Source organism: Scomber scombrus, chromosome 17, assembly GCF_963691925.1.
Source record: "Scomber scombrus chromosome 17, fScoSco1.1, whole genome shotgun sequence".
NCBI lineage: Eukaryota > Metazoa > Chordata > Actinopteri > Scombriformes > Scombridae > Scomber > Scomber scombrus.
The window spans coordinates 19176922-19203488 of NC_084986.1; the positions used below are offsets into that span (position 1 = coordinate 19176922).

General features: G+C 39.1%; 2 protein-coding genes across 2 annotated transcripts; one reads left to right on the plus strand and one right to left on the minus strand.

The window, feature by feature from the left end:
* Positions 1 to 2674: 2674 nt before the first annotated feature.
* On the minus strand, positions 2675 to 7203 carry taf1a (TATA box binding protein (TBP)-associated factor, RNA polymerase I, A). Its single transcript, XM_062436952.1, has 11 exons — positions 7066 to 7203; positions 6324 to 6528; positions 6074 to 6237; positions 5622 to 5735; positions 5331 to 5529; positions 4981 to 5102; positions 4681 to 4836; positions 4497 to 4563; positions 4228 to 4351; positions 3909 to 4063; positions 2675 to 2751 (listed from the first exon to the last, which is right to left on the minus strand). Exons 2-11 carry the CDS (start codon positions 6448 to 6450, stop codon positions 2675 to 2677), a joined length of 1305 nt encoding a protein of 434 aa, XP_062292936.1. The 5' UTR covers positions 6451 to 6528; positions 7066 to 7203.
* A 2811-nt stretch (positions 7204 to 10014) lies between these two features.
* Positions 10015 to 26048, plus strand: mia3 (MIA SH3 domain ER export factor 3). The gene is made up of 27 exons (XM_062437010.1): positions 10015 to 10245; positions 11328 to 11461; positions 11562 to 11648; positions 11778 to 13920; positions 15195 to 15521; positions 15988 to 16118; positions 18834 to 18965; positions 19329 to 19350; positions 19439 to 19527; positions 19630 to 19707; positions 19970 to 20080; positions 20168 to 20239; positions 20346 to 20450; positions 20594 to 20716; positions 20838 to 20919; positions 21447 to 21499; positions 21614 to 21704; positions 21793 to 21931; positions 22240 to 22402; positions 22492 to 22527; positions 22625 to 22692; positions 22908 to 22993; positions 23243 to 23356; positions 24054 to 24116; positions 24210 to 24256; positions 24930 to 25314; positions 25489 to 26048. Exons 1-27 carry the CDS (start codon positions 10125 to 10127, stop codon positions 25725 to 25727), a joined length of 5241 nt encoding a protein of 1746 aa, XP_062292994.1. The 5' UTR covers positions 10015 to 10124; the 3' UTR covers positions 25728 to 26048.
* The last annotated feature ends 519 nt before the right edge of the window (positions 26049 to 26567 follow it).

Consider the following 26567-nt stretch of genomic DNA (forward strand, 5'->3'; position numbering starts at 1 on the left):
AAGCCATTCAATTTGTGCTCATAAACCCTTTATAAATGTTAACTTATCCGAAAGCGGTACCTCCCTTTCTTGTCGAAAGTTTGATGAGAGTAGTATTGATGTTCTTATCTAACTCCCAGTGAGAAAGCGAACAGTTCCTCGCAGTATGGAGTTGGAATCAGGAAGGGTTTAGTTTATCTTAGCATAGCGACAAGAGATGGGAGGGAAGCAGCTTCCCTGGTGCACATGTTCAAAAATACGTCCACCAAAACCTCTAAAGCTTGCTTATTAATAAGTTATTAGTTTAAGCCACTCACAAACAGACGTGAAAACAACACAATTTGTGGTTTTAGGGGGAATTACATATTGTAACTATTTCTTGACAATCACAAGACACACACGATTAATATTAATATCATCTCACTCTTCAACAGTCTGCTAGCACATCTGCCAATCTTTGTTTTTTATTAACATAAATACATAATACAAGCAAATATTTGTGATATGGATCTCTTTAATTTGATGAACTGAGTGGGCAACACCGTTTCTATCTGTACTGTAATGAATTTTTTTCTTAGGTGTCAGCTTGTGTTGACACAGATGTGATTTGTCTGTGATAAGCTGAAATTGGATAATAATATCAGCTATGCTAATGATCAGGCTCTTAGTCTAGGCTCTAGTCTGAATATCCCCATTACTGGTTTACTGAAGTAGACACTTAACTATCCAGGTTAATTTATAACCTTTACAGGCACATCAGGCACAGGCACACTATGCTATTATAGTCAATCTTCTTTCTAATTTAAGCACTATGCCACCAATTCACAATTTAATGCTTTATTAGCCAATCCAGTCTTGTTATTTTATCCATGAACTGATTCTCTGGCCTGCCTTGATAATCCAGAAAATATACAATATCACAATCTATACTGATATCGTACATTTAAATTACGCATAGTGTTACAGAGTATTTTGTCACCCACTGTCTTTGCTTGTGTCTTGACCGAGCATGCATAGTAACTGTAGGTCTTAAACCTGCAAATGTCAAGTAATAGTCTTGTTAACAGCGAGGACACCCAGTCCTAGCCTCCTGCTGCTGCCTCAAGAGGCAACAATGAGCTGATGGCTGCACCCAGGACACCTTTTGTTGTTTGTGAGTTTCAGTGGTCCCTAATACAGATGATGATTACATCTAACTCAGGGTCAGGCAATTCTTCAGTTTAATTGTCTCATTACTACCACTGGGGACAAAACAAAACCCAAACAAGCACTGTGTATTGACATAAATCACCTGAACTATGGAGATTTGCTTGACAAACAGATGACAAATGATTTGAATTTTAACTCTTATCATTCATCTCAATGTGCAATCGGGTGAGGAACAACAATCTAGTCCTAGAGGGTCTTCTGTTGAGTCAAAGGACAAGGGGCCTGAGACAGGAGAGTCTTCATGTTGAATCTCTGGAAAGAAAACTAGATCTCAACTGTCAAGGTACCCCTGAGGAAGAAACTCCCAATAGATGCTTATCTCAACTGTGAGCATCTGTGTGGGTGATGAGAAAAAAATTCAAAGGTTTAAAAAGAAAAAGAAAAAAAGGTCACGGAAAGGACACGATCCACAGCACTGACCAGCTCGCGGCTCGATCCTCTTCATCGCTCCCCGAGTTCTGAATTTTCAAACGACATGTGTTCTGTATTCCCAGATCCCTTCTGCAGCTGCTCCTGTGGTCGGGCAAGCGCTTTGGGCTTTGGTTTATGTAATGACTGCAAAGCAACACACACACAGTATGGCTGACTGAGTTGCTGCATGGCCAACACTGTGGCGAGCCCAAACTGAATCATTACAAACACTTTCACTTATTAAATTGGCATGCTGCTGGATGTGAGACTTTATTTCATGGTTCGGTGCGGAGTGCTCAGGAGATCCGGCACTGGGTTTGAAGGCCAGGATCTTGTCAGGCCATTAGAAACAAAAGAAATCTCCCTTTTCTTTCTTTTTTTTAAACAGAAATGACTATGACAAACACATGTACAGGCTGACCACAAATCAGTTATGATCTCTTTATGAAGACACTTTTCATATTCATGATTTGTTTCCTCCCTCGCAGTAACCACCTGTCAGTAATCTGTCACATTAACTTAAACCTGAGCACATCCAGTTGTTGAAAGGCCTGTGTTGACTTATTGTTCTGTCATGACAATAGAGATGACAGATAGAAAATCCCTCAGGCTGTGTGTGATGTGTACACTCACTGGTGACCTTAAAATCGATCCATGCAGCAGTTAAAGGTCAGCTGAGGGCAGAGTGAGACTCGGCTTTTGATAAAATTGTTACAAAAGGCATGAAACCTGCGTGAACACTGAGTCACAGCTACATTCAGTTTCTGTTAAGATAAGGTGGTTCTACCCAGCAGCTATTCACTACAGAATAGACACACACACACACACAGAACAAGAGCTCCACACAGTGGAGAAGCACGTGTCCTGATAATAAAAAGACCAAGGAACAAAGTTATAAAAAGGAAAACCTCCTTGTCCTTGACCTTGTGTGAAGAATATTTTACACAGAAGAGAACAATAAAATAATATAAACATTGCTTTTTTATGAAGACTATCTGCTGACGACTTAACCAGGGTTTTTGGTTGATTCCCGCCAGCAACTCAACTTTGTCCGTGTATGTTTGAAGTCACAGTTTTATGTTTTCTTTGTCTTCTTCCTTTGTTTCTGCTCTCCATTGATTACCTCTACCGCAGAGTATTTAAGCATTAAGTCTGTAAAAAGGAAATGCAATAAAATTACATTAAGACTTACAGTACATACAAATTCCATTAACAGCTGTTTTCAGACTAGCTAAATGTGTAAAATGGTACAACATAGGTCATAAATACTGTACTTTTATGTTACCATTAGAACAGGTATGATTCTCACTACTTCCAAATTACAAATCCATATTTTCACAAACTAATGAATACCTGCTTTATTTTCGACTTAAGATACTAAATTAATACAAGTTCTTGGAAGATGAAGAGTCAAGAGTCACTCATTTGATAATTTTGCTCATCCAAAATCATGTCTTAAAAACAATTATTCCCAGCTAGCATACCTTAGAAACTTTTGGAATGTTATTTCAAAATCTCCTAAAACCAGAATATACCGACTTCATAGGGGTCTTAGAGGTACCCTGTGGCGTTTCTGACCTCTAGTAGCACCATAGAGCAGTTTTTATGAGTCCTCATTTTGTTGTGCATGCACACAAGGATGCACATGGTTGATGTACAGCAGTGGTTCTCAAAGTAGGGTCCCAGGACCTCCATGGGGCCTTGAGGAGGTTACAAGGGGTCCCCAGCAAAAAAAGAAATAATTTATATTTACTAAAATTGAATCCATAAGTAACACAATGACAGAATGTGAGACTATTTTGGTTTAAAACATCTGAAAGCAGATGGGGACCCTGGGACAAAATCTTATCAATTTGGGGTCCATGGTATAATTTGTGTCAGTTTAGGGGTCAAAAGTTTGAGAACCACTGATGTACAGGTGCCTGTAATGTGTGAAGAAATGCAGCAATGTGCCAGCAAAGACAGTGAAGAAGAAGACGTTAACAATGCTGGATGGAAAATATTCAAAACTCAGCTTTGCAAAATGTCTAATAAAGAAGAAAACATGATCAATGCATTTGTTGGACACATACTGTAGTGCATTCTGGTGAATAACACTCAATATAAATATAACTTTTGTTTACAACAAAACTCCACAGAGCACCCTTGAGAAGACCCACAGAGGGCTGGCTTTTGTTGTGCATTAGCTTAATTAACAGTTGTCTCAGCCTGCAGCTGTGGTCACTGAATTCAGTCTATACCAAGTATAAAGTAAGAAAGGTTTTAGCCAGTGTCACAACATTTCCAGATGTGATTTTATGTATAATGACCTGGACAAAGGATGCTTGTCAGTGACGCCTTCACCCCCATCAGCTGCGGGTTGTCCCGGGAGTCTTCCCTGTTGTGGAATCTTGAGAAGTGCAGCGCAGGCCACCAGTCTTTTCTCGCAGCCATCTTTTCAGAGACGACCTCCTTCCAGTCTTCTCTGTTTCAGTAAACAAAATTATAGAACTGGATGTCAGCAAAAGGTTTACCACCATGAAACCAGCAGCTCAGGGCTGATACAGAACAGTCTCGCTGCTAGTGTTAAACAATGTGCATCATAAAAGTAACCTTCTAGTTACTCAAAACCAAACATTTTATACGTACTGTAACTGTAATTTCTCAACAATATCCTTTAAACGCTTCCACACGTCCACGTTGCTCCTCCAGCAGGCGAAGTCCAGCATATCCAGAACGACTCCCAAAGCCTTCTGAACATTACCTTTTTTATCTGTAAACAAAAAGAAAACACATTGAGTTATCCTCTGTTAAATAAATACTCAAATTTAACTGATTTTCAAATACATTTCAGTAACTTTAATTCTTTGTGTCTTTCTTCACCAAACAGTATGTTAAAATGTCAAATCTGCTGTTACCTGACCGAAGCAGAAGAGAGCTGTACTCCAACATCAACTCGTGACTTGGGACTAAAGTTTGGAGGTTCTGTGGCAGAAGGAAGTAAGTTTAAAGACGTATCAGTCACTGTATGTCGCCTGTGTGCTTCATTGTCAATCTAATAACAGAAAAGCACACGTTAACTTTTTTAATGTGCTATTATACCTTCAACACTTTCTTCATCTCAATTTTCCTATCATGTCTCTTTAAGTACTGGTACAGATAGACATGAGCATTGGGGTTGGGGGGAAACGCGCTGTCATATGCGTAGTCATTCAGGACTTTCTCAGCCTCTTCGTGATTCTCATAATATTCCAGCATCTATGAAAAATTAAAAAAGGTTGTAAGTGTGGCTTTTTTTTCATTTAAACCAGGCCTGAAACTGAACAACAGCTGAAAGTGTACAGCATATTTATTCTGTTTATATTTTTTAATGAGAGCAGGCAGTTTGGGATAAATGTTTACCTCAACATAACTCAGTATGAACGGATCCCAGATGCCTGGATTTTTCAAAATCTCCTTCAGATTCACTGAAGCCTGTCTGAAGTAGTTGTTCATATCCTGGTTGTTGTCAGAGTCTGAATAATCTGAAACAGGTGGTAAACATTGCATAATTAAAGCAGTAACATAAACACAAAATAGATTCCTCACAACCTCATCAGCTCCTTAGCTCCTTTTTTTCCTTCCATGAGCATTTACTGGGTCTAACCTGTAGGTGTCAGTGTGACATCACACAAGAGGTTGCGGCATGCCAGCGTAACCGATACAACTAAATAATGGATGGTTTTGGGGTGTTAAGATGTGTATTGACTTACCAGTGTTGGAATGTGCGTGCTTTTTGTCACACCAGATGATATAATCCAGTAAACTCCTGTAGGCGTGGATCAGTTTAGTCCTCTCATACTGAGCTGTTGACTCTTTGCCGTACCTCCAACTCTCAGCAGCAGACAGCTCACGTTTTGCATCCTGGATCTGGCCGTGGAGCAGCAAGTGAAATGAATGTTCCAGGCAGATCTGGAGATGCAAAGGGAACAGGTGTAAACAATGCTACCTCATTGAAGCAAACGAACGTGAAATATGTGCAGTGAGCTTTATGGTTGATATACCAGCAGGTAATGTTTAACTCCTGAATGTTTCATTCGTTCGTAGATGCTTTTGTAGTCTTCCATCTTTGAGTTGTCGTGGTGGTGGAGGATTTCAGTGGCCATTCTCCAAATAAGCTGGGATGGGAATTGCAAAGAGTGTTAATATCAAGGATGCGGAAATCAAAGTTATGTACAATATTTAAAATATTGTGAAAATATCTGCAAGCTCTACAGATTTATTTTTGGCTGGATGACAATAAAATAATTAAGTTTTGTTTTGTTTTTTGCCAATTCTCTTTTACAGCTTTGGAGAGGAGACACAGTAGCTTGTTCAAGCTGTACTGTAGAATTATGTGTAATAATTGGCACTCTTGTGACTACTACTGTTTAATAATTGAAACTCCATATTTGGTGCATTATAAGTTTGTGTGAGCTGGGCATGAAAAAAAAACACACAACAGAAGCAGACCTACCTCTTTACACTGCTGATGTTTGCCCCTAGTTGTGTCGTCTAACATTTGGGGGTAACATGCCATATATTCAGCTGCCTCCTGCCATCTATGATGCAGCAGGGCTTCTCTGATCTGCTCCAGACAGATCCTCATGCTCTTGTGAAACCCAGTTTCATTTGGCTTCTCTAAAATTGCATGGTGAGAAAAAGTATTATTTCATGACATGGACACATCTGTCATAAGCGAGGTTTACTTTTACAAGACAACTCACCAACACTAATGGGATTAACTAAAGGGAGCTTTGACTTCCTTCCTTCTTTTGTTGAGTTGTCCTCTGAGGAATCAAGGTCATCATTCAAGTTTCCAACAGGCATTAGCTCTCTTTCCAAGTCATCCATAATCAGCACTGTAGTTAGACAGCTTCCTTTAAATTACTTTTTAAAAACCTCCTTTTAATGTCGAGTGTAGATGTCCACCTGCAGAAAAGAAAAATAGGGGTCAAGCAGCTAACTGACTCGTAAGACAACAACGACTCCACACAATACAAGCACTTCTGGCATTTCTTTCTCCCATTAAAAACAATATCGAATTGTTGTAAAGCATGAAAGACAGATATATTATCAACCCTGTTTAGAAAGACATCCTGAACATGATCATATTAACCCCCTAAATTCTGGACTTGTCTCAGCTAACACTATGAACTGACTGATACCTCACGACAAGAAGTACAGCCACCTGTCATATGATTTTAAGATGCACTTGTAAGACTGCTTGTCATTAGGTGGACCCACACACTAACAAAAAGGGGGTAGTACTGGTAAAAGGACAAGTCAGGTGTCCATATGAAGACTGAAAGAAGTTTTTTTCTGAAACGTGTAAGCTAACTCACATGCGTAGTTTTATTTAACAGTTACTAGCTACATACAGAGTTATAACTATTCGTGTTTGATATTTGCAATAAGAAGACGCAAGCCCACTCCATTACAAAATAAACTCAGTTCATGCCTTCATACCTGCCAAAAAGTATCAGTCTGCCGCGAACTCCTCGGATGTTTTGGAAGATTTTGTTAGCTTGGTGAGCTAGCGTGCAATGCGCAGTGGTTATTCAGGCACTGAGTGATGAATGAATATAAAGCAAAGCGGTACCAAATACTGTTGGTAAATACCATCCACATGCTGTTGATGACAACATGCTTCCAATGTGGAGTTACAGTAGCCAAGGAAGTAGAGGAAAACCATACATCAATGTTATTGGCTGCTGAAGCCGGAAGAGGCGGGACAAATCACTCTTCTTCGTGAGCTGTTATTTATGCCTCCTGTTTGTGTTATTGTATTACAGGAATGTCACACATCTAAGTAACGCTGTCTATAAATAAACTTTGGAGTTTTATCTCCAGCAGCAAAGTTCATGGGTGATTTGCAGTTGTATTATATGTTGTATTCAAACATTGCATTGATAAAAGGTGAAAGTATCCTTCAAGATTTTACATCAAATTTACCCAGTGTGTAAAGTGTTGGAAAGATTTAGGCTAAATATAGACTATATCTGTGTTTCTTTGCAGTTCAGATAGGGAAACAATATTTCATTTTTTTCAGTTTGCTCATTAAACTTTATTTTGGTTAGATGAGAAAATGAGTGATAATGTACAGCTTGGTGGGTTTAATGTGATGCTTTGTGTGTTTAATGTGATGTTTAATGTGCAGTTGTGTTCAGTGGGTTGGATAGAAATATGACCTATATAATTCAGCTGATGATCATTCTTGGTCAACATCCACATATCTAGATGGGTCGGCTCCAAAGCTGCTTTGTTGACCTCAAGCAGTACAGAGCCTTAATCAAAGATGTTAAAAACAACAAAGCTTAGAAGAATTTCAGTATTTTAAAGGTAGTATATTATATTTGAACTCTAAAAGGACTTTGGAGTTCTCTGACTTCTACAAAGTTGTTGTTTGTTTTTTTGTTTGTTTGATGCCCTGATGCATTATTCCAAAGGAGACTGCACATACAAGATGATGAGGAATATTACTTGTGCAGATTCTTTCTTGCCAATGCAGCAACATCAGTTTGCAGTGCCGGAAGAAGTAGGGGAGACCGGGAACGGTTGCAACACTTTTTGCATTTCTCTCAGTTACTCAAGGACTATGGATTACACACAAAATAAAAAAGGGTCATTATGTCACAGTGTAGCACATGAACGCACATTGGTGCCACACTTGACAGCTCTTGTCACAGTTAGCATAGTGGTGAATCAGCACACCACTCCTTCATATCTCCTCTCTCAATTTCACAGGTTATCAATCTGGGTGATGGATGCACTGCTATTTTGTTGTTTTGTTATTTAGCTAATGTTTCATGGGTTCAAGGCACATTTTGTTTGATTTGTTTGCTAACTCAATAACTATAATTTCTATGCAAGTTGTGGTAATGCTATGCTAGATTTACGTATATGTGATTGAGATTTGTAATAAATCAATGTTAGTACATTTTCTACACTGTGATATCATTACTAAATGAACTCTGAGACTGTCAGCTATAGTTATGTAACGTAATCTACTGTTTTTGATATGGTGACCAGGTGGACAGCAGGGCACTGGACAAATGGGATTACAGCCCATGTGTTGATTTGATCACAGCAAAGATTGTTTCATTCAGGATTATTTATGATGTTTTATTTTCCAAAGATTTAGTTCATTGTTAAAAGTTCTTCTTAAAGTTTCTGATAGCCATGAAAGGTATGCTTTTGTTGTTTTATAAATAAAGGTTAGTTTATAGTTTTGCACAGTTAATAATGAGAAGAGGTTTGCAAACATTTCATTTGAAGGGGTAATATTCCTATAACATTAGCTATTGTTAGCCTGTCTATCATCTGTAAAGCAGCATATGAATCAAAATAAAATGAAGAGAGAATGAATGAAGAATACTAATTTTTTTGATAATATTTATTTACCTATTTATTTATTTTTTTGCCATGGTAAGCATTTTAATTTGACCTGTCATGAGCCCTGTAAAGTATGCCTATAATCATCTTTGGATAATATTTGGAGACCACAAATAACATTTGGAAGAGTCAGTCAGTATTCTCTGACGTGTGTTCTTTCATTTGGTAGAGGCATTTCATCATCAAAGGTCAGACGACGTAGATATGTTGGGTTTTAGTGTGCTTCTCCATGCATCACCCATAGGCTTTCATAGAACTGGCAGCAGTCTGGCTTCAAGCAGAACCTTGACCCTTCCTTCATATACTGTTTCTTGGCTGGGGGAATATCTAAGTAAACATGTGCAGTATAAGTGTCATCCCAGTCTATCATGTTTCGGATTGGAGGAATAAGACTTGTTGCAACCGTCCCCAGCCTCCCCTACTCAGATCCTTTACTTAAGCCTCTGCTGCTTGAAAATCCTACTTAAATGCAGTATTAGCAGCAAAATGTAGTTAAAGTATTGCAGTAAATTTAGTGGTTTGGTCCCTCTGACTGATATGTTATTATATGTGACATCATGAGATTACTAATACTGAAGCATCAGTGTGTAAGCAGCATGTTACTATTGTAGCTGGTGGGGGTGGAGCTAGTGTCAGCTACTTACTGCTACTTAGTCCAGTAATTCCCAACCTTGGAGTCGGGGGTAAAACGTCAAAAGCCAAAAAGGTTGGAAATCACTGTTTCACCTCTAACAATGTGTTGCATTGTAAAGGCTTGTTATATTATCCATTGTGTCAAGTCTTCATCTGGAAAGTATTAAAGCGTTCTGATAAATGTGGACTAGAAAGTACTATATTTCCCTCTGAGATGTAGAGGAGTGGAAGTATAAAGGAAGCCAAATGGAAATACTCAAGTAAAGTACAAGTACCTCCAAATTGCACTTGTGTACAGTGCTTGAATAAATAGTTACTTTTCCACCTCTGTCAGTGTGTTTGCCACAGATGGTCACCTGAAGCAGCCATATCCTGACTGTATCTGTGAAAAGCGATCCAAGCCTCCACCCAGCCGGATCTGATGTGCTGACGTGTCGGCTCCTTCAACCCAGTGCTCATGCTCCGGCTGCGAAATCAAGCCAGGCAACAAAACTGCCAGCATGGCAGCAAAACACTTTTACCGAAATGGCTTTTTATTACTTTTATTTAATTTTATTTCAACTGCAGCCTTGGAAAAGCGGTTCTCCGACTTTAAAAGATGCGCCGATGAGGAGTGCAGCAGTAAGTTTGCAGGCTTGTAAATATACGAGGTCATTAGGACTGCAAGGATGCTTCTTCCCCACATCCCACACAGCTAGCCATAAACTGCGCCTTATCTCTTGACCTGTTGCCAATCGATATTTGTAACCCAGATAACCACTTGCAGTTGTTTCCGACGGGGTTTAGGTGTGTGTTGACACCGGTCATAAGCTCGGTAGGGTTATCCGTTCAGACGCAGCTTGTGTCGGTCGGTTGCCTGGCAGCTCCGGGCCTCTCCGGACGAGTCACGGAAGCTAATGTTAGCAGCTAATTAGCCACCGGCCGGTCAGTTTGGGGAAAAAAGCTCTGCTAATGTTTGTACCTGAACAAACAATAGGTAACATGAGCTAGCACAAGCCTCGGTTGCTCTATTGTTGAGCCATATTAGCATTAACTCTGGCCGTTTACTACATTTTTCTGACAGCTAGCGTTACTCCATTAACATTAGCTAAACATATTAGATGACCAGCTCAGAAAACTATTTGAACTGATAATGAGAATTTAAAGGAGTTTTAAATTAAGGTTGTCTTCTCAGTTTGCATTGCTGGATTTGAACAAACTCATTTCAAGCCTGAGGAGCTCTTATAAGTTATAAACAAACTGTCACCAAAGCCAACCCAACAGGCTGATGCAGGTGATAAGAAATAATTAAAACGACGACATAACATCTCTTAAAAACAGTCAAACTGAGAAATACAATTGTAGACAAAAGTAGAATGGTTTATTTGATCTTAATGTTCTGGCTTACTGGGGAAAAATGAGTCAAATATTTTAACCAAGGCTAAAAACATGAGTTTTTGGTTTTATAGTGGCATTTTGTTGCAAGACAGTGCAGATACAGTTTTTTCTTGTTTGTCATCTTCTTTAGTTGCATCGGTTTTCCATGTTTTGTAACCCTAGAAAAATGACGTTTTGTTACTGTCTGTATGTTTTAAAACATCCTTGTCATCAGCAAACAAGAAGACAGTTTGCCTGTGTCATTCATGAAATAAGCATTTCATGCAAACTACAAACTGAATACAGTTTACCTTCTTAAAAACAATTCTTCACATTTGCTTTCACAGTGCTCTTATGTCGGGGAAAAGCAGTGACAGATTTCAAAGGACCAGACTGTCGGTTCTTGTCATTCAAGACATCAGAAACTGTCTATGTATACTACAAACTTTCAGGCAGAAGGGCTGACATGTGGGCTGGAAGTGTAAGTATACTTGGGTTAATGTTTAACCAGTACCGGATCTACCGTGGCCTGTGTGAGCTATAATGATCTTTTTTTTCTTTTTTATTGTATTTGTCAATAGGTTGGAAATCAATTTGGCTATTTCCCAAAGGACCTTCTTGCAGTCAACCATGTTTATACAGAAAAAGAACATGAAATTCCAGCAGAGGTATGAAAATTAGTCACAGATCATTGATCTGCAATGCAATATTTCTTAATCACTCAGTGTCTATGCACCAAATAGGGCATGTATATTTTTGTGATTTTTTTCATTTTTCTTTTTCTCACTTTATTTCAGGAAACGGATTTTGTCTGTTTTGACACTGGATTTGATAAGTTTGACAACTATGATGTAGATTCACTTATGGGCTCCATGGCAGAGAAGAGTGACAGTGAAAATGAGGGAACATCTGAACAAATCCAAGAACCAGAAGGCACTCAAAATGAAACAAAGCCATCAGATGAAGAAGAGGCAACAGACAGTGAAAAACTAATTGAGCCTTACGATAACTCTGAGGATCTTGACAAAGTCCCCGACAAGCAAAGTGCCTCTTTGCCTCAACCTGATGTTGCAAATGAATCACCTTCTACAAAAGAAGTAGAGCCTGATGCAGCAGCTACACCTGACAGAACTGAGAGGGCTGCAGAAGACAAAGAGAATGAGCAAAAACCAACAGCCAACTCTGTTCTTGAAACTGTCGATTTAAAGAAGAGTGAAACCAAAGATGCACCCACAAAACATGAGGCAGAATCTTTGCCCAAAGATGAGTTTGTTTCAAAAAATGAGCCAGTGTCAATTTCTGAAGGAATGCAAATCCCTAAGTTAAAAACGACCTTCGGAACAACTTTTGATGCCGTCACCACTGATGAGGAAACCACCAGGAACATAACCCCATATGAGGAAGAGGAGGAAAGTGAAATTTTGGAAGTTCATCCTGAAGATGACACTGATGTTATAAAAGAAACTCTACTGCTGCCTTTCTTTGAACAAGGAGCCGAAAATCCAGCATCCGATTCCCTCAAAGATCAGAAAGTTCCTCCTACGACACAAGACGATAAACCAAAAACTGCAGAGGAAAAGAACATGTGGACGTCACTCGGAGATGCAGTTTTTTCCGTCGTGACTGGGGGAGAGAGGACAGCTGAAGATTTGAGTTCAGAGGAAGACGAAGATGATGAGGACGAGGAGGAAGATGCTTCAAAATCCCCTCTAAGTCTTGACATAAAACCACTAACACCAGGGTTACCAAAAGAGCCAGAAAAAATAGATCCAGTTCTTGAAGATCCTCCTAATTCAATGTCTACAGATAGTAAGAAAACACTCAGCCATTTTAAGAAACTCTTGTTTGATCGTGACAATGATAGTGACATAGTATCATTCAAACACAAGGAACCTCAGGATGAAACACTGATACCCACTGATAAGCCGATACACCATCAAACAGAAGCAAGGGATCCGATATCACAGGATGACCCTAATGCCCAAAAATCAGATATCAAAACAACAGATGAAGCCGTTGAGGATCAAGATGAGGAGGGAGAGGTGACCGAAGATTCAGAGTTCAGCGATGAAAATGAAAACATACAGGACAGTAGCATTGCAATTGAGTATACAGAGGACTTAGATGAAAATAAAACAGTGATAGATCAAGAATTAGCCATTAACGAGACTGAAATACGTCAGGATCCGTCTACTGATTTAGATCTTCGAGATGACGACGAGAAGAATGCAAATGACAGCCTTGAACATCAATATCGTGACCGTTCTATCACAGATTTAGAAAGTAATAACAGTCAACCAGAATTATCTGTTGAGGAACCAAAGATTCACAAAAAACTACCTACAGAGGAGATGGAAGACGAGAAATACGCCGAGGTAGATGAGGAGATGCACGAAGAAAAAGAATTACTTGAAGATGAAAATGCACTTTCTTTATCGCAATCAGATGATGATGCAGATGCTGATGAACCCTCACCAGAAGCAGTTGTGCACACCGCGCCAGAGCCTGAGCCAGAATACAGTGATAGCATAATGAGACTGACTATGCTGCGAGACCACTTCACAGAGGAGAACATGGTGCGCTTCCACAAGATTCTGGGTCTCAAGAATCTCTACAAAGTGGAGGCCATGTTCACCAACTTGGACAGAGAGTTACAGGCTACTCGTCTTTCACAACCGGGCACTACGCAAGACATCGAGAATGCACTCGAGAGTATACTGGAATCCTCAGAGAACGCTATACTGGACGAGATTGAGAAGATGTTGGATAACCGTGACACAAAACACGATGATGAAAACCAAATGGGCACAAGCAGTTTGGACGAGGAAACTGAAATATTGGACGACTTCCAGGAGCTGTCATTCAGCCTACGACAGAAGTATTCAACAGCCAGTGATAGCACACCTATGGCAGTAGAGAAAGTACCAGTTACAGTCCAAGGTAGGTTTTTATTCCTGTGTTGGGGGCCATCTCACACAAATTTGGTTTGAAAAATGTTTGATGTTTTCTGTAGAGACAGACTGTGAGTCAATGCCAACATTTTTTAACCACTGATGTGAGTCTTTCAAAGACGGAAACTGTATATTGCATCAGCTTATGATTGACTGATAAAAAATAGACAGAATTTGATACTGCAGCAAGGTAGATATGCGGCTGTTAGCTGTCCTCTCAGGCCCTGTTCAGACCAGTATCTTGTTACCAGATACATCTAGAGTGTTTCATCCAGTACAAAGGGATTTGCAGTTCACACATGGGCCTGACAGCAGAACATTTCTCGAGTGATCAAATTTGATAGTTTAATTTCTCCTGCAAAAAATGAAAAAGTCCATATTTATATTAGGCTGTGCTGCCGGAGGATAGCAATAAATATACATAAATATTTTCCTAGTAGGTTGATGTAATCGATGCAGCTGTAGTCAACATTTTTTCAGGCTTTGTGCACATTGCAAATTTAATAACTGCTTGAGGTATTTCATCCTGCTGTATCCTTAGTGAACTTAAGGTGACATCTCATCTGCAATCAGCACAAAATGTAAATGGCCTAATTAAAACATTGAGTGACCCCCTTTTTTTTCTTCCAAGTCTGTAATTACCAAATGGAAAATCTTTATTTGCGGATATCTTAAGAGATGCATAGATCCAATCTGCCAGATCCATACTGGGCTATACCAGCCGTTAATGTTGTCATAAAATTCTGTGTTTCTGTTATTATTTACATCAATTGAAAGTGAGTTGGGCTGCTAACTCACTTTTCAGCGCCACAACAATCTCTGGTCTCATTTTACCCAAAATAAATATGATTCTGATTACTTAAACACAGGGAGTTTTAAGATTTTAAATTTAGGAAAAGGAAAGATTGGGTGTCCGATCAAGAATCAGTATCAGCGTAGTGCTTCAGTATTGGAACCAGTAAATGGCATGCAGCGTACAGCTCAATCACAGATTACGCATTTAAAGTAGTTTAGCTCTAGTTGATGAATCACACTGACCTCCTACTTAGCAAATACCAGTCTGATGACGAAGTGATAGACCGAACCTGCCATCATGATATCAATTATGTTTGAATGTATACCAGCACACACCTCACACACAGATAAATGGAAGTTTACCAGGAACAAATTCCTCTTTGCCTAGAAATGTGTAAACATACCTGAGAAATCACTTCCCAGAGTAATGTCTTATTGCTTTTGTGTTTTTCAATCATTTCATTGCAGATGAACATGAATTAAATGTCAAAGAAGACATGCCCAACACGGTTGAAGAGGAAAAATCTGTCATCCCTGAGACGGGAACTGATGACAACCTCACAGTCACAGATCTTGAGGAAAAGCCAGCAAAGGTTGAAGAGGAGCCAGTCCTTTTGGAGGAAGTGCACACCGGATCGGATGTTAGTGTGGAGGAGGACGGTGGACACTTCAATAAAAACAAAGACAATCAGCCAAGCTTCAGTGCCTCAGACGAACTTCAAAAGGTTCCTCAAGCCACTCTGGAAAAACCCTTAGACATGGGCCTTGGTGTCGTAGTGGAGCAGTCTCCCTCAGGTTGGTAATCTAGATGACATGAATGATAAATCAGTTTTCTTTTTATGTCCAGGCAATTATTTGTGTCTATAAAATGTTATTTCCTTTGCATTTTAACAATGCTCTTTAACTTAGAAGTGAGCTACTCTATTAGCTTCCATTGTGTAGGTATTTATCTTTAGACAACAGAGTTTTAGACAGTTTTTATACAGAAATCCTCGCTATTTGTGGAATGACCAAAAAAATAAAAACTTGTTTTGAGGACACTGTACTTGTACTATGAAAAAATATAGTATATTTTGATCCATTAGTTGATTCTTGGGGTTCAGAAAATAAGTCAGTGACAGGTAAATTAGCTTGAGTTTTTCTTTTGTAAAAATTAAAAAGTAATCTTTGATTATCTGGTTTTATCAGCGGTTTCTGATGCATGAACAAACTAGATTTCAGTGTGAAACTTTGTGTAATCGGCTAAATTTTGTTCCTCCAGAATCTTTGGATTCCATGGAACCGGTGTCTGAACTTCATGAAGAGGAAGTGGGATTATTCTCAGTTGGAATCATGTACATGGGCTGCATCGTTTCGATGATCAAGACCAGAGTCGCAGAGTGGACTGTTGTGGTAAGTCTACGAATTGTAATCTACAGTAAACAGTAGTTTAATCAGCAACATGTTTTAGTCCATAAAATCAAAAACCTTGAAAAACAACAATACATTTTTGTGAACACTGACTCTCTTAATATGTGACTTTAAACATCAGTGGTTCCCAACCAAGAGGCTGTGGACAGTTACTGAGCCACAGAACATATGCTGCCGGGCCACGAGGAAACATTATGACTTGGCAAAAAGAAAAAAAGCTGAATAATTATACATCTTCACAGGCTATGTATGCACTAATGGTAGAGTCTCTCTCCATTGCATCTTTCCTCATTGCTCTCTGTCATTCCCACAATAATAGGATACTGATTTTGAAATACAGTAGATGAGCATTATTCCACATCATGAGTCTGTCACCACCCACTCAGCCTGTGTTCCTATTGTTGCCACAACCAGCTGACAAGAGAACAAACAAAACCAAAAAGTTTATTTGAAGGAGGCAAGAAAAATAAGGGTTCCTAATGTGTGTTTTATAATATCTTACTCTTTATCTGGGTCATGATAACCCAGCAGTGTGTTTGTTTGTTTGTTACTTCTTTGGGACCTTATGGGGACTAAAGCCCAGTCCTAATGATGCAAAATGTAATTTCCAGGTTAGGGATAGGCAAGTAGTGGTGATAGTCAGGGCAAATCTCCAGGAAATGAATCCCGAGTGCAAAAAGTTAGGAAAATTCTGACGTTAACTCTCAGACACACCAAGTAGATGTTTCAAATATTATGTTTTGGTCTAATGTTTACAATATTATTTTCTTAGTGAAACAGATGATGAACTACAGGCCTCAGATATGCTTATATTAACAGCGGAAGTCTCACAGGCCTCTCGTTTTGGTCTCATTACATCATTTTGAACACTTTTATTTTTTTTAAATTATTTTTTTTAAATCATTTTGAACACTTGGCACCTTCCTGCACTCGCATAGTGTCGTCAGCACGCAGATACAGGTCTCGTATTGGGTGCTCAATATCTGGGAAAACTCGAATGACCGATTTCCCCTGAACGTCGCACGGCCCTCCCCCGGTGTTGTTGATTGTGGATCTGCGGGCTGAAGTTCAACACAGCCGGTGCTGAGCTGGCTGCTATTACGACCGCCGGGCGCTATTTAGGCATGGAAAGACAGATAAAAGCCGTATGATAACGATACTTTAAATGCCGCAAAAGTCTTACTTATCTTTATTTTTTGTACTAAAAGCCGGTATCCGTGGTGAACCTCCAGCTCTGCCTTTTTACAGTGAATGAGGTCTGGCGACTCATCCGTACCATTAAATAATCGTTAGCTATCCTACAACGTCGCTGCCAAGTCCAATTTACAACCTTTTTTTCCTGACTGTTTAACGTTGTCAGCGTTTGTATCTACGTGTTTTTTAGCTTTTAGATGCGTTTGCTTTTAAAACTAGCTGCTAGTATAACCGCTCAGTGTACATTGAGGAAAGCTAACGTAGCAAGCTAACATCTGTCAAACTAGCACTGTGGCTAGTTCCGCTCTTGTTTTTAATCCAGCGTTAAAGACCGGCATGGAGGGGGACACATTAACCCGACCTGTAACGGAACCGGAGCATGTTTACCTGTTTTTTCTGAAGGAACTGCAACATGTAAGTGAAAACCTGAGTCAGTGTGACCCCTGTGTCAAGGGTTCATTAAGCTGTCATTACATGCTGACGTGTTAATGAGCATATGGCTAATCGACCTCAACTACCCCTGAATTTTACTCCTCAAACTTGTATCTGGTATGACATGGAGATGATCTGTGTATTTTGTTAGTTGTCTTTGCTGTGTACAATACATATTGAATTTCTCAAACATAGTATGTCAGGTAAAAGTAGACTTTTAATATGCAACTGGCTGGAGAAGAAGAAGAGAACAAACTGGATTATTAGCCTTAAGCCTTTGGCGATGTGATTTATTGTTGATTTGAATGTAATCCCTGCTTTTCATTAGAGCCACAGAGTGTGGTTGTTCCTCTCTGGACTGCCACATACTCAGTTCAAAGGTTTCTTTGCGATTGGGTGATATGCAGAGCTCCACTTTGTGTGACCACACGCATTTTCCCTATTGATAAAATTCCCTACTACCTCTGCCCATTTTGCAGCAACCAACCATTATTTTATGTTTGAACATAAATAAAGCCAGCCTGATTTGCACATTGTAAGTGCGTGGTGTGTTGAAATATGGCAGTGCAACTAATGCCCGTTTGTGCCCTGAGCTGCTCTTGTGTTTGTTGGAGGTTAACTGAGGTTTCAACACATGTAGTTAAGACTCTGCTTTGTTCTTCAGTAGTTGATTGTATTATTGTATGCTAATGCTCTGATATCTTGATAACTTTTCTACTAATCACTCATCGCTGTGATTTCTTTAGTGTTCCTCAGATTTTGGTTAATAAATATACAGTATATCAATCTAAGAGTGTAAACAAGAACATTTTTGCAGGCTAAATTTACTCTAGGTTTGCCGCAGTCTGTCACTATATGCAACACATTTGCTCTTGCTTCCTGTCTCTGATCTTTTCACAATATTATTCACATACAAAATGTAATCATGGTACCAAGAGTATTTTCCCTTGCATTTATTACATGGCTTATCATAGGACTCGTATTTTCAAGAAGCATATTCAACTAACCAGTTTCTTCTTATTCCTCCTGATCATATCACTAAACAGCATGGTTGTTTTTATGTGTCTTCAGATGATTTCACTATTGCCAGAAGAGTGGAGGCCAGGGGAAACCTTGTTTGGCTGTCCTTGGCAAGCTGTTGTCATCACTGCTTTGGTGGGAGTATTGACCTTCACCCTCTTCTTCTGGAGGACCGTGTTGGCTGTAAGTCTTGTGATATTGCTGCTCTCATCTCAGCTCAAATGATGTGTCAACACTTGAGGAGATGATTTGACATTAGATTGTTTAGGTTACTAAAAATTAGTTTTTGACTCTGAAGATGTACACTGCATTAAAATGTCTTTGTACATCTTTTTTCTCCCTGGATTTAACATACGTTAGATAAACATAATTAATTATGATCTTTTCCCTTACTGGATCCCTGTTAGAAAAATATTTATGTACTGTTCCTGACATGAAAAAGCTGCATTACCATATGAACTTGCTGATTGTGCTGCATTAGTTAACCTGTGTTGATTAGACATGAAACTGATGTTTACTTTTTTCTTCCTTTTTTAACCTTTTCAGGTAAAGAAGAGGGAGTACCTTGGTAAGTTTTCACTTATTTTGTCATATTACATATAACAACTAACAATGTCTTAAACCTCTTTAATTGTTTGCTGTACTTTTCTATTAAGTGGATGAAAAAAGGCTCATAGAGCAAATGGAAGCGCTCAAAAAAGAGAAAAGTGATGCTCTCACCAAAATGTCTGAACTCCAGAAACAGGTAAAGAATGAATGATATTCCACAAACATCAATTGGAGTATATAAAGTATATGTTTTTTATTTCTGCAACTTTCTCTATTGTTTTTTTCCCTTCCTTTTAAGACTGAAAAACTGAAAGAAAATCAAAAACAATCAGAGGAAACAGTTAGTTCTACAAAGAAAAGGTTACAAGACCTGGAGGTAAGATCTAGGATTTTTTTCTTACGGTTAAAACTTTATTTATTTTACTGCATACTACATTTATTTTATATTTAGTTATGTATTTTATATACTGTAAGTGTTTTTATTTGAAAAGGGCTTTTAAAAATGGGAAAAGTCAGTTATATTTTAATGCTTATTCTACATTTAAATGGACAATTAATTTTGTGTGTTGTTAGTACAGAAAGTAAATATAATTCTTATTTAAGACTGTCAGTCAAGTTTCTCTCCACTTTTTTTGCAGAGTAAAGTTTTGAAAGCTGAAACACGGAATGAACGAATGAATGAAGAAAAGGACACATATGCAAAACTGCTCAAAGAAGAGCGGGAAAACGCTCTACAAAATGAAACTCGGGTAATTTAAAAAAATGTTTATTCCTTCATGTAATGACTTCGACTGTCTTCTCAAATTCATGACAATGATAAACAATTTCTTTAACAGATTGAGAAATTGGAGAAGTCAAACGAGAAGCTGCAGCTCAACAGGAAAAAGATTCAGGAAGCACTCTCCAAGGTACAAACACTTTCACACTTGCACAATATTTTGAATGTGGAAAGACTCAGAGAATATATGAAGCTTTCAGTTTCAATGTATCTATTAAACTGTGTTTTTGCTACAGACTACTGTTCTCTTGGACGAGTCCAAGATTCGTGAAGATGCACGAAATGTTCAGCACAAAAGTCTTGAGAAAGACTACGCAACACTGAAAGAAGAAAACAAAACAGTAAGACAATATGTAGACTTTTTTGATAGTTTAGTCACTGAAGTCTGTTAACAGAGGTCTGATATTTGTAAATGTATTTTATAACAATTTATCAGAAGCAAAGTGTTTTTTAGGCACTTTTCTGACCTTTCCTATTATTACAGCTTAAGAGTAATATTAAGACCTGGGAGGACAAACACAAGGAGCTGAGTGAACAGATTAAAGTCTATCAAAAGTCTCAGAAAGAGCTGGAGGACTCAGTGGTGCTCAAAGATCACAACGTGGAGGTCAGTCTTTTGTTATATTTGTGTCATGATTTTTATTATTTATCAGCAAGTGATTTAAAAAAAAAAAAAAAAAATCGTATTAAATGATTGACTGATGGCACACAAAAATGTCTTCTGGCAGGTGCTGTCGGAACTTCTGTCAGACCTCGACGCTTGTGATTTACAAAAAGGCGACACCAAGGTTAATGGTGAAGTAGCACCTGGTAAGTCTTACTCTGCTGCTAATTTTGTAATAAAAAATGTAGCATTTAACAAACTAAAACGAAAAACTGACATTGAAACTACATTTAAAAATACCTAATAAATAAATAAATACATTAAGGGGAAACTGCAGAGTATAAATGACAAACATTTAAAAAAGGGGATTTTATGTAATGCTTGGCAATGGTTTGTCCATGTGCTGCACACATTCTTGACTTTGTTTTACAGTTAATTGATTTCAATTTATCTTTGTAATAAAACAATTCGAACAAAAAACCTTCGGAATAGATTTGGAAATGATCAATTTATGTATAGGACATTTGGCTAATTATGTAATTAATCATATCTTCTGGAAAGAAGAAATTAAATTCAAACTAAGCAACCATGCACCACAGTTAATATATTGTGGTGCATCGACATTGAGTTATGACTTCAGTTCCCTCACACGTGCAGCGATGCCAGAAATAACAGCCAGTTTAAAGTTATGTTTGTTGAATCTTAATTCAACATGTTTAATGGTCTTTTACAGATAAGAAGACTGCCATAAAGAACAGGATCAAACAGATGATGGACGTTTCACGGGTAAAATGACAAGATAACGATTAAAACGCACTATAATAATGCTTGGAAGACAGATTTGTGCCTCCAGGAATTTATAGTTCTCAAAAGATTTGTAATTTACATATTTCCTCTCAGGTCCAGACCACTCTCACCGTAGTTGAAGAAGAGCGTGATCGCTTCATGACGAAACTGCTGAATGAAGAAAAGAGTAGAAAGGCACTTGAAGGTATGTTGATCATAAAAAAGTAACTTTTGTTGCCAAATTCCACAATCCAGTGTCAGTTAATTATATCAAATATCTTGTTTTGCAACAGGACAACACCAGGAGCTTGAGCATTCGATTGCGACCATGAAAAGTGAGAAGAGCCACCTTGAAAACCAGTTCCAGGTCCTCCAGCAGAAAAATGAAATCATGATTGAAATGTACCAACAAAAGGAAAATGCTTTGCAGCAGTAAGTAAAGCTTCCAGCAGTTACTCATCCCTTTATTTTTTTAGCTATTATTATTCACTCAAAATAATGTTGCCACAGTTTCTCAGCATGTCTGAACTTGTACGTGGTTCAAAATGATTTTTTATTGAAGTTGGAGCAGTATTGGAAGTATTTTCTATAGTTTTGCGTTTTCTTGATGTCATTTCACTGTAATGATGCTGTGAGGAATAAAGCTTTATTGTTAAATCCAGTCCAATGTTAAATGGAGACTATGTGTGTGAACCCTGTCCTGCTGTTACTGAAAGGAGCATGTTTCTGTGGTTTCACAGGAGATTAACAAAGGAGGAGCTGGAGCGTCGCAGCAAAGAGAGCATGTTGTCAGAGGTGGGAGGAAAAGCCGTGGAGGCCGAGGAGCAGGTTAAACTCTTGAGGCAACGCATCAATGAAATGGAGGATCAAATGAAGAAGACTGAGGATGTCTTTAAAGATCAGGTAGACTCTAGTTAAGCTTTAGGTTTTTTTTATTGAGCAAACAGAGAGAAATCTTAACTGACCCCTGACTTAATTTCTTTTTTTCTTAGATAAAAGAACAGGAAAACAAAACCCACTCAAACTGGGTATGTTACACAAAGTGTCAGGATTTATTCATAAATGTATGTAATTGGTATTATACGTGGCGGCATTAAGATACTATTTCTATATGTTTGTCTCCAGGTGAATGCTCGTAATGCTGAGCGAGCTCTGAGTCAAGAGAAACTGGAATCATCCAAGCTCCGTGAGAAGTAAGTGATGGCAAGATAACTGAAAATAGTTGGAACAGTACATCGCAAACTCAATATCTTTTGGGTTTTGACTGTTGGAGCTATTGAATATCACCATGTGGTAGAAAATTGTTTGGGCATGTTTCACTAATTTCTAACATGTCAAAATGATAAATTGAGAAAATTCTCGGCAGATTAATCCCTGGAAATAACCATTCTTTCATCTGTTCCTACAGACTGGCTGTACTCACCTCCCAGCTAAACGAGCGGCGCGCTCCTCTCTTCAGACCGAACTCTGGACAGCCTGCAGGTCCTCGCCAAGGTTAGTAGACCACACACCTTCTCTGTTGCTAACTTATTATTTGGATGTTCTCGTTGCTCAGAGCTTTGAGCAGACGAGGCTGTTTTCCAATTTCTTTTTTCTTTCTTTTTGTTACATGTCAGTGAGCAGATAAATGTTGTGGTTTCTCTTATTTCACCTTCTCAGAGGAGAGCCTGGGATGAAGACGTCTTCATTATACAGATTGTTTCTTTTCCTTTTCTTAAAAAATGACTGGTTTGATCCTGACAGGTGATTCATATGGGCCCTCTCCTGTGAGTGGGGGAGCACCCTCCCCTCCATTAATGATAGAGGGTCCCAGGCGCCCACCCTCTGCCCCAGTAGGGCGAAGAATTGACCCGTATGGTGAGTCCCAGTGGATTACTTCACCTACTTTGATTCTCGCCTCATCATCCCTCCACTACAACCTCGTGCTTCTCCTCCCAAACTCCTGACTTTTATTATTCTTTCCAACTGTTTCATCTTTGGTTCTTCCTCTTATTTCTTCCCAGTGTTTCCTACATCTCCTCGGTCCCTCTGCCTTCAACTCCCTCTTTCTTGCTCTTGTTTTGTTGCGTTGAATCATTTAGACATTTTCTGGAAGGTTTTATTGTGTTATTGTTGAAACATGCTTCACCTCTTGTGTCTTTAAAGGCCCTGAAAACATGTTTTCTCAATCAGCTTCTTACGATGAGCGACACCGTTTTCTATCTAGAACATTCTTATTAAGCAGATTAACTCAATCTTTAAGCAGAAACTCTTAATTAATAATATTGAAGGATGTTTTTCTAACTTCATCTTTGATTGTTGGTTATTAAATCATACATTTTAACAGTATTTCATTTGAAAGAGTTTTCAGGGGCTTTAAAGTAACCCAGAATTCTTCCTTCATCTGACCGCTGTCCTCATGGATTAGTGATCACTTGTCTTTGCTCTTGTAATACTTGGTTTGCTCTTCCCTTTTTCTTTCACCGGTTATCTTTCCAGGAAAAGTGTTACAAAGAGTGTTTTGAGGGACTTTTATTATTCATTTATTCAGCATCTTGTTTTCTTTTCCCTTCAGGTACACGACCTCCATCAGACCCACATGGCCGTTACCCTGACAACAAACACATCCCTGGGATGGGTAAGATGCTACACTCTGTTGTCTCAGGGTTCAGATTCTCTAATTAAATAACTCATCTGTTTCTAAAGCTGTGCTGTTTGTGTTTTTTTTTAGACATGATGGGCCCCCGGAGCTCATCACCAGCCAACATGGACGGATCTGTAAGTCTTTTTCTTATCAGACTCTAATACTCAGTCATTTTTATATGATACCTTCCACATTTCTTTTGTGTCCATGTCCTTACTCCTTACCCTAAAACAGACACAAGCAGTAGATCCACAGATTAAAGCAGAGAGTCAGGCTGAGGCCTCCACAGAGAGTCCAGAGGCAGTGAGTACAGAGTCTGTCCAGGCGAGGTGTGAAGGTGTATGCAAGCACTCCGCCCTCTGTTAAACAAAGCTGGATTTGGGACAAGATGATATGATTTTGCTTCACTGGGCTGACTAAAGGTTTTGGGCTGTGTGTGTGGTTTCACTTGTTCTCACAGCTGAAGGGAGCTCTCTTTTCTTCGTGACTGAATTGCAGCAAATGTGTCTTGGAAAATGTTTGTCTTCAAAAGTTGCAAAGTATGTATGTCAAAGGTCACAGATGTGTGTGAGCCGTTTGATTTTTCTTCATCCAGAGAATGATGGTGTGTGGTTACTGGTCATGTGATTAAGCCCTGACTAAATGCACTTTTTTGCTGGGAGTAAATTGTGTGGTTTGTGGATCTCTAAACTGCATGACTAAAACTTTAATACGTCTCGAGTCACTTACAGGACCAACCAAAATCCTAGTGACTGCACTTGAGAAAACAGCACTTAATCATTATCTGCCGTAATCTGTCTTTTTCAGGGTCCTGGATCCTTCCTAGCATCTCCTATCAGGGACTCACCTGGCCCCGGACCCCATGAGCCACTGCTCCCTCCTGGACCCCATGGCCGCCTCCCACCACCCGGACCTTACAGACCTCCACGAACCGGCATGTACCATCTGCCACCTGGACCACATGGTCCAAATGTACCACCTCCTCATCACGGGCCTCCACTACCCGCCAATGGACATCCAGGTATGCCCATGCCTGGACCAATGGGAGGAGAGTTCGGGCCTCGCCCTGCCAACGGACATGCATTCCACCCCAGGCCAGGCCCTGGACATGTCATTGATCCTCGGGGTCCACTGCCTCCACACTTCCGTCCCCCTCCGCCTCATCAGTTCGGGCCAATGCCGCCGCCACACAGTATGTTTTATCTTTCTGCACATCAGCATTTTAATGTGTTGCCTTCATTAGCAAAATACACAAGTGTACAAAGAATGTGTCTTTTTTTATGTATGAGTATGAAGGATGTTTTTGAGCTTCTTTGTATGTCATCTCTAATATATTTCCCTTTTTAAAATGTCCTCTTTCCTGCAGGTGTTCGTGGGCCCATGGGACCACGTCCATTCATCCCTCCTGACATGCGCTTCCCAGGACCGCGTGACCACCCCAGCGCACCAATGGACCTGCCTCCAGGTGTCCCACCCCATCCTGGACATGGTGTTGCTTATGGTCAGGCTCCACCTGATGCCCTCCACAATTCAGCAGGAGCTCACACCGGCCCCGGGCAGGAAGCCTCTCAGGACTCATCGAGGGCAGCAACGGTGAAGCCTTAAAAACGCCACCAGCTACAGTGGAGGACTTGAACACCCCCATATCCCAAACCCATCACATTAACAAACCAGATCCAGTCCAAACATACATCATGATTATTTTCATATTTCAGTTATAAAATAAAAACTATAATGATGTTTATTAAAAAAAACATGGTCCTTAAATTTAAAGCATCATCAATACTTATGTGTCTGAAATTGATATGGTCAAGAGTTGAGAGGGTTGCCACTTTTTAAACAGCTTATCGTGCAATAACAATTCATTATATGCCAGAGGATTTTCATTTGTGTTGATCTTTTAAAAAAAAAAAATATATATATATAGCAATGATTTTTAAGGAGCGAAATGTTTTTAATGTCATTTCCTGTGGAAATTATTTTAAAAGAAGAGAAAACGAGGGAGGTTTAGCTTTTAGCATTTCAGGATTACCATCATTTTCTCAAAGCTGTTGCTTTAGAACCAACTGTAAAGCAAATGTCATTTGATGGCCAGATGTATAACTTATTTTACTATGTTGGTAGAACTTTTAATAATAAAGAATGTAAAAGCTGTCGGTGTTATGCTATCAAGTAGTTACAGTTCAATTACAGAGGATCTATTTTACACACGTCTTATCTATATAGTTTGCAACATGTGGTTTAGAAAAAAATAAGGCATACATCTGAGCTGTTTATGAGTCAGAGGCCTTAATTTTAGGACGGTTAAATGAAAACCTTTTCATAATATCTAGTGGTGTTTAGGCATTAAGATACCTTTGGTTTTACTTGGCCTGCTTTTGCGACATCTGTTTGATCTGTCTCTGCCCAAAAACAGTGAGGTGAAATTTTGTTTGTGGTGCTTAC